This window comes from Actinia tenebrosa, unplaced genomic scaffold (genome assembly GCF_029948245.1).
Source record: "Actinia tenebrosa isolate PJP-AT-01 unplaced genomic scaffold, QUT_ActTen_1.0 PGA_scaffold7__59_contigs__length_16204524, whole genome shotgun sequence".
Taxonomy (NCBI): domain Eukaryota; kingdom Metazoa; phylum Cnidaria; class Anthozoa; order Actiniaria; family Actiniidae; genus Actinia; species Actinia tenebrosa.
The window spans coordinates 676,637-690,427 of record NW_028292584.1 but is presented as its reverse complement, the minus strand read 5'-3'; the positions used below and the strand labels follow the sequence as shown (position 1 = coordinate 690,427).

Genomic DNA, 13,791 nt, shown 5'->3' with positions numbered 1-13,791 from the left:
AACATCAAAAAAGACCGCCCTGTTATCCAGTGTTTCAATTAGGTTCGTCTCATGTGAAGTTCGACGTTTGACCCATCTTTTCTTTTACCGTAAATCGATTGCAAGGCAATATGATGAAGTGAAGGAAAGGAAAATGGAAGATGGAAAACTGATCATCAAACTCACAATGGCAATTACATTTAAATCAGGGACTGAATGAATGAACGAATCAAACAAGAAAGTAATGAATGAAAGGATGCATCAGAAAAATACAAAAAAGGGCAGTCATTCACAAGATAGAAATGAACGAAAACCTTGGAACACCCTTATAAGAGTGGGAGAAGAGGCTATGATAAGATTGGCACATAAGAATAGTATGCAAAAGAAAAACAGGAGGGGGTTTATAGCCCCAACCCTCCACAGAAGAAGAATGAAAAAAAGAAAGAAAGAAAAACCCAGATTTCCAGAAACAAAATGGAGCCCAAATGGATTTTTATCCTTCTTTGTGATTGGGAAAAGTAATAAGAAACATTTTAATCTTCAAATAAGTGCATTAATAAAACTTACTTATAGGAACTGTATTCTATTCATTACAGTAATTGTAATACATCATATATTTTATTTACAAAAACCATTAAAAGTTTGCATAACCAAGTAGATTTTACAATCAATGTACTGTGATTCTGTATTTAATTTGGTCAGCCAAAAGAAGTGAAAGATGGCGGCATGGGTGTATCTATATAAATCTATATAATATAGTTTGTGTTAAAGCAACTTTTTTTTTTTTCCTTTTTGTTATCAACCAAATATAGAATTCTATACTGGCAGGAAATAAGAATGCCAGCATTAATATGTACTAATTATTACTGGTGGTTTGGTATGAAAAGGAAACTATACACAAATTTGTAGCTGTGTTGTATTGTACTGTAGCCACACCTTGTTGATTATGTTGGAGTTGTAAGGTTCAAAATAACATATATCCTGTGGATTATCACAGGGGAAAAAAACGGATTCCCAAATTGGGAATTTGTTGGGAACCTTACAACCTTTACAAGGAAATGTATGCTGACAGGCAAATTTTGTTTCTAGCAAATTGCATCTACCCATAGGAAGGTACAAAGAAATTTTCTATTGCAAAATCAAGTTTGCTGTTCATTTGATTTTGCTGATAATATGACAGCTATGATATTGCAAAAACCTTATCAACATTGTATTCATTCAGTGTGGAGTTAGAATTTATCAAGCCTGTACACCAGCACCTATTCTGCTAATCTGGGTAAGATAAAATCAATTCAAATTCACTGAATTCAGAACAGAAATTGAACCGTATGAAAATCATCTGGGATATCATGGACTTAATCGACATCACTCACTGTAATTAATTATTAACAGATCATGGCATCCTGAACCCCTACTTATTCAATCCAAATGCCTGGTCAAAGCATTGCTATAGTCACATAATGGCACCAGTAATACCCAGGGGCGGATCCAGGAATTTGTTCAGGGAGGGGTGCAGCGCACATAGTTAACCCAGGGAGGGGTGCACTCCTCAGAATTAAAGGGAAAAAAACATTATTTTGTATTGGTTAAATCTTTGAAGTAGGGGCACAAAGTCGAACCAGGGAGGGGTGCGAGCCCCCTGCACCCCTCCCCTGGATCCGCCACTGATACCAATGTATCTTACGAGTATCAATTGTTTGAGATCACTATTAATAATGAAAAATAAAGATCAGCTATTAGAATTTATATTGTTTGAGCAGTATGTCAGCGTTAGAAGGCAAAGCACCATGGGGATGCTTGGGTCTTCAAAATCTATACTATCCTGACCGCCTAATGTTTATATGGATGATTTACACTAACAGGTCAAATGACACAACTCCCTTAAAACAAGCAGTGGTATAAAAATTTACAATAGAAATGAAAAGAGCACCTCAACATTGGTAGGGAGACAAAGTTTCAAGAGCTTACCAAACAACACTTTTTCCATGTAAAACCTTATAAATATTCAATTTTATAACCACTGCCTTTTTGCCTGTAGTCAACATTATGAGCTGAAACTTTGCCCTGTTACTAATATTGAAGTGCTCTTTTCATTTGTGATGTTCATTTTTACACAACTACTCATTGTAATAGAGTTGAGGTCATCAGAACTGTCAGGTAGTGCAAGTCATTCCTTCAATAGAAATTAAAATTTTCAGGTTGCAGTTCTCGTTTTTCTGTGCTGGGTAAATATTTCTTTAAAACAACATGCATTGTCCCCAAAGGTGGAAGAGAGATAACGCGGTTGGCTTTTGAATGCCTACCTTTCCCACCAGGTGTTCCATTTCCAGTCTTATCTTTATTGTTATTGCTTATGCCTCTAATGTCTCTTCTTATCACTCTCTATCCTACCAGGTGTTCCATTCCCCATGTTTTCACTGTTCACTACAGGGTATAGCTTTTCTGGCTCTCTCTCTTGTGTGTCATTTTGGTTTTGATTCTGTTTGACGACAGGTTTGTCTACTGCTTGTGCAGGGCTTATGTTATGGTTAAATGAATTCATTTTGTGTTCATTTTTTCCATCTTCACTATCATAACTCACGTTATTAAAGGAGAGCTTCATGTTTGGTTCTATATAAGGTACATCATATTCATGTTGTTTGCTTTCAGGTGGAGTGACTCTATTTCCTTTATTTACATGTATATCTTTGCGCCTTCAATAAAAAGGTGAACATAAATCAGTATTTATCTTGAAAATAATAAAACTACCTGTCATATTGCATCTCAGAGCTGTACAAAACATGCTACATGGTGGCATAATGTTCTGCAGTTATACCTTTTCCAATGTCTTTTGTTCATTGGGCCTAAAACGGTGTTCAGCTAGATCAAAATGCATTCTTTTAATGGGACTCAGGAACAGTCTATTTTGTAGTTTTTTAAAGGACACTTTTTCAACTTCATAGGATAAATGGCTGTTCATAGTCTCTATGAAAGTTATGATGTCACTCTCTTTGTTATTTAGTGGGGTAATTTCCTTGGTCATTTCTTTTACTAGGGCATTGGATAAAGGGGTGATTAAATGTTTAGAAATTTTTTGTAAAAACATTAGGAGGGGTTGCCAAAAAATTCTTCAAAACTACTCGAGTGTTCTGCTAATCCCCAATTGTGCTTTATAACTACAAGCACAGCAAACAAGTTTTTGTTTCTATTATAAAATACAAATTAGAGAAACTGTCATTTTCAACACGAATAACAAAGTAGAAATAGCATGCTTGTGCTGTATGCTCTCATAATGCATGCACTTCCAACCAATCAGAACTTGAGGTTCAAAACAGGTATTTTATAGAGTATTATACACCTACTTGCAACAACGTTGTCCTCCAAAAACAGAACATTTAGTAATTTGGTGAGAAAGGAACACATTAAAAGACAAAAGGAAAAGTTCAGCTTCAGTGATCTTCTTTTGTTTTTTTAATATAATTCCTATCCCACTAAATCACTAATGTTCTATTTTCATACTGTATGACAACGTTCTTGCAAGTAGGTGTATGTTTTGGCATAGAAATTTCAAATCTTACCTTTTTAAGTAACAAACAACAATAGCAATTATAAGTGCCATAAGTAAGCAAATTAAAATAATTGCTAGTGTCTTCCACCATGCTATAAAAAATAATAAATGAAAAATAATATGAGATTATATGGCTTAGTTAATTCAAAACACCTGTGAACACCTGTAAGGTTCAATGGGTTATCAGTATGATTTTTTTTAAATTATAACTGTTGTTTGTTACCCTCTTGAAATAAAGTTTGTTATTTCAGTAATTCATTTAATTTACCTTAACCCATCAATCATTATTAGTAATACAGGGTCGTCCCCACCTTCTTACTAACAAAATGGCAGCTTTTTTAGAATGGTATTTTAAAGTTTAGCAAAATTGAAATGTAATACCGGTCTTCTTTCTTTTCTTTTTTTTTTTTCTTCTTGTTTTTTTGTTTTGTTTGGTTCAGCATTTTGGAGGCCCAAACAAAATGGCGGATTTTTGAATTTGGGCCCCCCTTTGGAAAATCCTGGCTACGCCCCTGCATGTAATAGCATAGCACAGGTAGTAAAAATATATTTGGTTAAATTTTTTTCATCAACCGTACTGTGCATGCTGTTCATAAGATCACGACTGACGCACATGCACATTGTTTTGATGGCAAAGTTTTTCTTACAGTTGATAACGACTTTTAAATATTATTCTGAAGATGACCGTGTAGCTCGAAAACTTGGTAGAACAAAGTATAATTATTTTAAGGTTGATGAAAAATATCTAACCAAATGAAGTTAAACCCTCTGCCTACAAACATTGATTGATTTGATTGATAAAATTATACACAATTAATGGGCTGTTTCTTACAGCTGTGATCATGCAAAGATTACAGAAATGAATAAATAGTAGTAAAAAAAAAGGCAAAAAATATAGAATTTATTTAACTTTCAAAATACTTACAAAGCTCTCTAAGAATGTCCTGGGATTCTAGATTTTCTGGGTTTATTGGTATATTGGTTCCATGCAAAGGTGTGCTATTTTTGTCAGTAGTAGTTGAGTTTGAGGATCCAACAGAGTAATTTTTCATTTGTGCTGATAAAGTTGCTGTAGTTGTAGTAGATGTGGTAAATGTAGAAGGTGGTGACGTTGTTACTGTAGTAGGTGGTGATGTTGTTGTCGCAGATTGATTAGGTGAACAAAAAAATTCACCAATGGAAACATTCTGACACTTTTCATCTGCAAGTAATGACAAAATACATTATTCTAACGAATATATGCTGTAGAATCCAGGTTATAAGCCCCCCTCCCCCCTGATTCTAAGCCCCTTCATTGATGGAGTACTGCTGTGCAGCCCAGTATCACATTGACAATCTACTCAGAATAATATAGTTTCCCAAAGCAACCACATACAAGCTTCAAAGCTTTTACAGCTATTGTTGCATAAACATAGTTGTTCAATGGACTACATTGATGGGTTTTTTTTGACGATACAACAGCCATCTTGTCAGGGGGCAAAAATAAACAAAGATGACGGAAAATATATAAATTTTCATGTGTTTCTTTTATGGGTAAAGGTGATCCATGTTCCACCTTAACTCATCTTTTTTTGTATTCTCTTGTGATGAGCTGTTAATATTAATCAACATCATTACTTTAACAAAGCTTTATTTGCCCCCTTGACACCCCATAATGCATTATGGTTCAAGATGGCCGCCACACCATCCAATTAGTCTATTGAAATGGACATGATTAACCATGATTTTTAATAATAAAATGTCAATAAGATGTTTTTTTCTCCCTTGAATAAAATGAGATAGATTGCTATGGTTGAGATGGAACACCAGATGGATGGATGCAGGCCTGGGTTAAAATTAACAGCATGTCAATGCCAGGACATGACAATTCCTAGCCAAAATATTTTGGTACTTGTCTTTCAAAATACAAGCATAATTTTGGGTTCATCCATGTTGATCAGTATGATGTGGCCAGCCAAGTGCACAGCCGTGATTTAGCAACTGCTTTTTTTTTATAGCCCTGGGATTAATGGATAGGTACACTACTATTTGTAGTTACAGCAAAGGGGTAGGGGGTCCTATTAAGAATTTCCTCTGTGGCCAGGAATATGGTTATTTCTAGAACTACACAATATTATGAAAAATGACCAAACAACAATATCCTCTTCCTCCACTTCTCAAAATCCTCAAAATCTAAGTTTATCATCACTTGATAAGACACAATCAGACTTCATGAGATTTCAAGTGAAAGCATGATAGTTGTTGCCTAGATCTTGAAAAATAAATTCTCTACAATTTCAAAGAATTCTCAGGATCTGATTTGCTGTATGATAATGTTCTCAAAAATTCCAAGCTTTTCTCAATCAAAAAGGTGTTGTGATTCCAAGAAATTTCCAGGAATTCTAGAAGTCAAGTGCTAAAACTTAATTTGCATACTTGAGAATTGTTAGGTATTCTTTGGAATTCCAAGAAAGTTGGAAATCCAGTTTGCAAGGGATGTTTCGCTCAGTGTTTGAGTGTCTGCTCTGTTGTGCGAGAGGTTGTGGGTTTATGCTGCACTCAGGGTCTTGAAATAACCGAGTAGAAGATGTTGCCTTTGTAATTACTGTACATCTCATCTACAAATGGTTAGACTTTCAAGTGGCTTGGATGACCACTTTAAATAAATGGCTGTTTGGTCTCTACACTTCACCACTAACCATAACCACAAAGAACAAAATCAAACCCTGTAGGACAACCATCAACAGTGCTACATGATTGTACTAACCACCTCTCAAAAATTCATTGGGTCTCCGCTTGGAGAAGTTTATAAAATAATCATCAATCAATTTACTATTAGCTTTGAATATGGAAGAACACTATTAATATTGATGAAGAAATGAAAAAAGAAACACTATTTGGCTACTACTTTGATTAGTAAAAGGTTTTGAAATACATATAAGATTACAGAATTCAAAGATATTTATGGCACAAAGTTACTTGAATCTAAAAGTTACCATCAGGTTTGCAGATGTAGACCTTGAACTTCATGCGAACTTTATCATCATTACAATGACCATTTTTAGTGTTGTTAAGGGAGCCATCTGTACCGTCTGATGTTGCTATAATAACAAAACACAGCTAAGTTTTTACTAGTGGTTGTTGAAAATTAATTATTTTCATTTGAAACTTTTCAGTTGAAAATCTAGAAAACCCAAAGAAAAAACCAAGACCCCAAAAGGTGAAAGACAAAAAGCCTTAACTTATAGACCCCTTGCATTTAGGCCCTGTTCACATGTACATCTGGAAATTTTCGTATCCGCAATTTTTTTTTTGCAGGCACAGGTTGCGTCCATAGGTGTCTAGAAATTTTTGCATGCGTATCTGGAAATTTTCAAAAACAGTCTCTAGAGTGGAAATTTTAGAATACGTTCTGAATATGGATACACGTGGACGGTCATATCCGCAAATTTTTGAATCAATGACATAAACACAATTTTGCGCATGCTCAATAATAACGATTTGAAAACCATTCGAATGTGCTGCATGTGGACGCGAACACTTTCATATCTGAAAAACAAAATTTGCAAAGAATTGCTCTGGGGGGCAAAACAATATGGATTAATTCTTTTTTCTATACCACCCACGATAAACATTGTAGTATACTGTACACACTAACCAAGAAAGTAGTAGTATCTACCACCAACAAATGAGATTCCTGAATTGGCTGGAGTATCTGCCTTAAAGTCAATGGAGTAAGTGAAAGACTTCAAAGCTTCAGGTGAATCACATTCAAGCAGTTTCTTGTTTTCATTTTTACCATCTTTATATGTCATGTTTATGTCACAGTTACGAAAGCTCGGTTCATCATACACGATCCAGAAGTTTTCGTACAAAACTCCAGTGGCAGGCTTGCTAGAAAGGGTCTGCATGATGATGAAATCAAATGGACAGACAATCGGAAGGCTGGACTGTAAATGGACTCTCATTTCTAGATCTTGTCCAAAGCAGGGACTTAATTTTTTACCAGAATTTGAAAAGCTGTTAGGAAAAAAGTAGAGAATAAATGAAGAATAACAAACTAATAATACATGATCTGGGCGGCTGCCATGTTGGATGACAAGAGCAATAGATCAGACTAGACTTAGCAGGGACTTATAATCTATCAGAATCTTAAAAGCTGGACATTGGGAAGATTTCACTTGTAAAAAAACAAATGGGTGCCAGCCATGTTGGATGACAGAAGCAAAAGACTTAGTCTTACAGTAGTTAACAACACCTCATGAGGTAGGACCATGGAATATTTTATAGGCAGATCAATTCTATGATTTCAACCTCATTTTCACAAGCTACTGACAGTACAATCAGTGACCAAAATAATATATGTTGATACCCTGAAAACACAGGAATCCCAACTCTATTAGGAAGCAATTTTCCCTCTCCCCCTACCAATGTCGAATAGGTGATGCTCATACTGTAGACCTTTTCTGAGATAGTGAATGTGGATCATTGTGGTCTAGCTTCGGTACAAACATGGTTTGTTCATTATGCCTTATATTGTGTTGTTTGTACCGAAGCTAGACCACAATGCATCCTGTTTATCCAACTCAGAAAAGGCCTATGGGCCACCATAGTATTATCCATAGTATATATAGTTCATACATGTAGTACATGCATGTACAGTATCTGGTAATAATTTTCAATTTCAAACTTTGAAATTAATACCTACACTGTATGTCCATGAGGCTAGAAAGTCAGCATCTAGGGTTTAAACACTACATTTTTTGCCAATCGTAAATACATTTCGTATCAAAAAATCCTCATATGGTGTAAGTCTAGTGTCAGGCTGTGAGCAATGATAGTACACCAATCTTTGTTACCAAATTTTTGTACTTGAAGTGGAACAAGAATTTGATGAGTGGCAGATTCAGGCCAAATTTATTCTATTAAAGTGGGCTGGCTGTTATTAATCTGCCAGAACAATTGGAATAAGCTTCCTCTTTGGATTTTTTTCTTATTCTTAAAATTTATTCTTAGACTGTGAGCTAAGTTCCTCTATTTCCCTTGGTCACTGTCCGTCTGTCTGTCCGTGTCAAATGGTTGAGAAAGATTGGTTACGAGTTCGGGTTTTGAAGTCTTGAGCTCATAAGTGTCAAGTAAGGTTGGTAAATCACAAACTACTTTAATTTAGTTTTAATGTATGGTAACATATTTCTTAAAGTGATTCTACACATGGGCAAATTGGCGTGGGCGAGTTGGCAAACACTTGATCAATGATTTTATGCGTGGGCGAATTGGCGTGGGCGATTTGGTCCGTGGGCGAATTGACTGTAAACCATCTAATTTATTCTATAATTTTTGAGAATCCACAAAGGAAGATGGCACATACAATATTATCGTATACTCCATGATTGAACTTGGAATTCCGTTAGTCACAAGAAGAATCTTAAAATTTTAAATTGATGAATTCTTGCTAAACAAATTAATATAATATTAATATAATATCCATGAATGAGCTTCTTCATAGAAGGTAGTAGCACATTGTTTGAGGAAGTACACTAAGCTGAAATCAGTTGGAGACATCCTTTTACTTTGTTTAACTCATACTTTGTCGTTTCGTGAAAAACAAACGCAGGATCAAAATTCGCCATCATTATTTTAGAAAAATACCAGATGAAATAAAAATAGAAAAAATTATTTGTCTTTGTATAGAGTACCGAAGTGTAACATCATCAAACTTTGCAATTCAGTTAGAAATGGAGATATTGGGTATTTAAGCTGCAAATAGCCCCATACATTTTCTCTTATTTTGGACTGGGTCCAATCACATTAGTTCCAGCCTCAAAGGAGAGAAAAAGCATGGGGATACTTTTGTATTAAATTACCTATATCTCAACCGTTTTTTACTCTATCGGTCTAAAATTTTGCATCATAAATTATGATATTTTTACATGCAGTTTCTGATAATGTCATCAAAAGTAATCCTAAATGTCTTTAGAAACAATTTTGTGATGTCATCACTTTGGTATTATACTCTATTATAGTATTAGACTTATTTTGACATTAGGTAATATTGAATCTTGATGTATCCGTGCATCCTGGAATTCCATTAATAGACTTTTACAGTTTTAAGAAACAATCTTGAAGCTTAAGGAAGTGATATTTGATCTGAATATGCAACAAACTATTTACTTATTTCCATAGGTAAACTGAAACAGGAAAAGCTGTGACATTATATATTTAACTTTGAGACAATACAGGACTTATATATACTTAAGGCAGCTTATCAGAGTGTTTGACCCCAAGCGAATTGTCTGGCACACTTTCAAAACATCAATGCTACATATTACTTCAAAATATGTCAAATCTCTATGAATTGATATGGTGACTCAGACTCTCAAATTACCAACAGCACTGGGTTTTTTATCACTTCTTTATGCATACTGTAAATCATTCCTTGAGCCTTGATCAAATGGAAATACGATTATTAAGATTTAGATTGCAAAGTTTATTTGAACTCAATGCTTCATTTTAGAGGGTTTGAAACAGTTGAAAGCTCAGGAAATAATAATAAGAAAAAACTCAAGGTGCTCACAGTTCAAGTGTCCTCAAAGTAAAAATTATTAACAGAGTATTATTATTGAGCTTGAAGTGTTATTCATCTGCCAATGCATAGTTAATATTAATTAGTAAAAATAAGCTGGTGAATATAGAAAATCTCATGCGCTGATTAGTCAAGAAACTCACACTATCACACGATAATCACCTTGAGCAAAAATCCAAAATTGTGGCCAGCCACTTTGTTGGTGTTACTGGGAAAAAATGCCTTTCATCTTCTTCTTTTTTCTTTTTTTTTAAAGAATCACCTGTGTATTTATACTAAAACAATTATTTGCCTCAGGCTCAGTGATTATTGGGGAATATTTACCTCGCCGCTTGAAGACTCGCGCCCCAGTAAATATTCCCTGATAATCACTGAGCCCTGAGGCAAAAAATTGTTAAATATTAACTATTAACTATGATCTGCCTGATCCTGTGACTATATTATTTCTGCATATGCAATATGATTTTTTCTTTATATACAATTATCATATGTCCCTTCTGTCATTGACCTCTAAATAAGATAAAGTAGCTCAAATTATTGGTAATGAATAATTACAGTCAAACTAGCTCATGCATTTCCATAGAGGTTCAAATATTCAGTTTATCATTCAAAGTTTTGATTTCCCTCTTGCTTTGAAATGTGCATAATGAAATGGAGGTTGTAAATTTGAAAACTGGCATCGGATTAATTTAGTTTATTTAGTTCTTCACAGATTCATGCAAAGCCAAAATTATTTCTACAGTCGTAGCTAACATTTTAAGAGAGAATTCTTTTTGTATTCAAGCAGTGAGCGCCAAAAACTATTTTCTTGAAGAAAGGTTGTTGTACAAGGCTAAAATCTTGTTATTCAGAAAGTTTAAAGTGGAATCAAAGTGTTAACCCAAAGCAAAAATTTTATTCTAAAATGAGGTTTAGGCCTTCATTTATTTGATTATTTCCCATATATTTTCTATAAAATTGCCTGACAAAGCAAGATTCTAATACAAATGCAACAAAACATCTTTGTACGATTGAAAATACTGCTTCAAACAGGCATTTTATCATAGTACACTCAGTTTCTAACTGTTTAAAAAAGGTTTTGAGTGTTAACCCAAAACGAAAATTGGGATCAAAACTCATACGAAAGACTAGTTTTTGCCACTTTTTTCCATTATTAAATCCTTTCACAAATGAACATTTTAATGTCTTGAGGTAAATGTCGGGATTGAAATTACAATGTTCGTTTGATTAATGCAAGCTCCGAAGCAAGATTGAAATCAAATCTAGAATAATAAAATAAATCTTTGAACCTTGATAGAAACGCATTAGCTGGTTTGACTGTAAATCAAGCTAACCAGATGACGTACCCATCTATTGTAAAATTATAAATGAAAAGTTTCATCAGACTGATTTGCTTTCTAGTTTTAGTCTGTACTCTGTTTCTAAAAATGGACAATTTCTGAATATAGTTTTGAAGAAATTTAAGCTCAGCCTGTCAAACAGAGCGGTTTTTAAAAGCATGCATGACTGGCCATGCCAGGCTCCTGCAATATTAATTAAATTATATGTATACTGCTGTAGCTTTACCAAAACTATCTCTGTCAGAATTAAATGACGAAGCAGCCAGATGAATATTGGCAAAGGCAATACATGAAGTAACACATTGCATAACAAATATACAAGGGTATTGCATGCAATCTCTTTGCAGCTATTTTCAGTTTTACTTGCAGAAACAAGTTCTACAAAATTATGGTTTTAGTTTACTTTTACATGAATTTATTGTGTTCTTCATTATCTAAAGAGTGTATAGCGGCTGTTGTCTTGCAGCTTCCTTAAAATTCTATTGTATTTTTATCTTTCTATTTGATTACCTAGCTACGACTCTCATTTCGTATTCGCCAGAATAAAGTACAGTCAAAATATCTTACAATTTCATAGCAAGAAAAAAATATATCAATTATTTAAGAAAGTTATAAATAGCGGCCTGATAATTCAGAATGAGCTAGCTACATCGCAATAAGGAAGTAAACAGATGTGTCAGGCAGCTTCAGTTGTGTCTTGAACAAATATTGCTAAAGCTGAATTAGACTTTTTAACGTATTTGCTTTAAAAAGTAAGCTTAAGTCTTGTACCTCCAAGGTTTGAACAGGAATTTACAAGATTCAAAAGTTAGATCTTATTACACAATAATTTTTTCCTTGAACTTTTAAGCTAAGTTCCTCGTTGTATTTTTGTTACTTTAGATTAAAATTGAAATAAGTATTTAAAGCTAGATATTGTCTGTGGTTTTATGAAATAAAAATGCGTTATAATGTATTAAATAAAAGCTTATGAAACGTCAAGTGTCAAGCATCCCGGCAAGCATGCATGAAGAAACAAATATCATTTACGTAGTCGATATAAAGTAGTTTAGCATGAATAAACACGAAAGATTCCAAATAAAATAAAATCAGTACAACTTACAGAGGATTGTTGGTCGTCCACATCACTGATTTATAAATATCTGAAGTAACCAGGGCACAAAAAATCGAAAACACCAACAAAATCGCTTGTTTTTCGAGCCAAAGCATGTCGACGAGAGCGATCGATACACGATACACAACTTTTATGATGTCGTATTTGGGGCTGAAAATTTAGGTTTCAGGTCTCATTTTCGTTTATAGTTGTCGATGAACTAAAACCATACAAGCAAATGCTAACATTGATCGAAAAAGTATATATTTGAGCAAAAATCACCGGTAATCCAGAGATCCGGCTCAAAACCGTATTCACGCATCGGTCGTTCCTTCATGTATGACCACACGAATTGGCACTATCTTGGGGTTGTGTGTTGTGGTAGTGTTGCATCGTTCGGTGTCACCTTTAGTGATCCGTGTAGGTGCAGCACATGTAGTTGGTGTAATACCCGTAGTACCCGTGGTAGGTGTAGTACCTGTAGTACCAGTAATACCTGTAGTATCTGTAGTAGGTGTAGTAGATGTAGTACCTGTAGTATCCGTAGTACCTGTAGTACCTGTAGTAACTGTAGTATCCGTAGTACCTGTAGTATCCGTAGTAGGTGTAGTACCTGTAGTATCTGTAGTACCCGTAGTAGGTGTAGTATCCGTAGTACCAGTAATAGCTGTAGTATCTGTAGTAGGTGTAGTAGATGTAGTACCTGTAGTATCCGTAGTACCTGTAGTACCTGTAGTAACTGTAGTAGGTGTAGTACCTGTAGTATCCGTGTAGTACCTGTAGTACCTGTAGTACCTGTAATAGGTGTAGTAGATGTAGTATCCGTAGTACCTGTAGTAGGTGTAGTATCTGTAGTACCTGTAGTAGGTGTAGTACCTGTAGTATCTGTAGTATCCGTAGTACCTGTAGTAGATGTAGTATCCGTAGTACCTGTAGTACTGTAGTACCTGTAGTACTGTAGTATCCGTAGTACCTGTAGTACTGTAGTACCTGTAGTACCTGTAGTACCTGTAGTAGGTGTAGTACATGTAGTATCCGTAGTACCTGTAGTAGGTGTAGTACCTGTAGTACCTGTAGTACCTGTAGTACCTGTAGTACCTGTAGTACCCGTAGTATCTGTAGTATCTGTAGTACCTGTAGTACCTGTAGTACCTGTAGTACCTGTAGTACCTGTAGTAGGTGTAGTACCCGTAGTATCTGTAGTATCTGTAGTACCTGTAGTACCTGTAGTACCTGTAGTATCTGTAGTACCTTAGTACCTGTAGTATCC

General features: G+C 34.8%; 1 protein-coding gene across 2 annotated transcripts; it reads right to left on the bottom strand.

Moving 5' to 3' along the window:
- Positions 1-493: 493 nt before the first annotated feature.
- LOC116308763 (uncharacterized) lies at positions 494-13,042 on the bottom strand. 2 transcript variants are annotated; one of them, XM_089040488.1, is made up of 7 exons: positions 12,531-13,042; positions 7,164-7,525; positions 6,502-6,606; positions 4,452-4,727; positions 3,537-3,618; positions 2,795-2,822; positions 2,510-2,672 (listed from the first exon to the last, which is right to left on the bottom strand). In XM_089040488.1, the coding sequence occupies exons 1-7, from the start codon at positions 12,635-12,637 to the stop codon at positions 2,649-2,651; spliced, it is 984 nt and encodes a 327-aa protein (XP_088896614.1). In that variant the 5' UTR covers positions 12,638-13,042; the 3' UTR covers positions 2,510-2,648. The 2 variants fall into 2 exon arrangements, with proteins under 2 accessions (XP_031575105.2, XP_088896614.1); XM_031719245.2 differs by lacking the exon at positions 2,795-2,822 and having other exon boundaries at positions 494-2,672; positions 12,531-13,040.
- Positions 13,043-13,791: the final 749 nt, after the last annotated feature.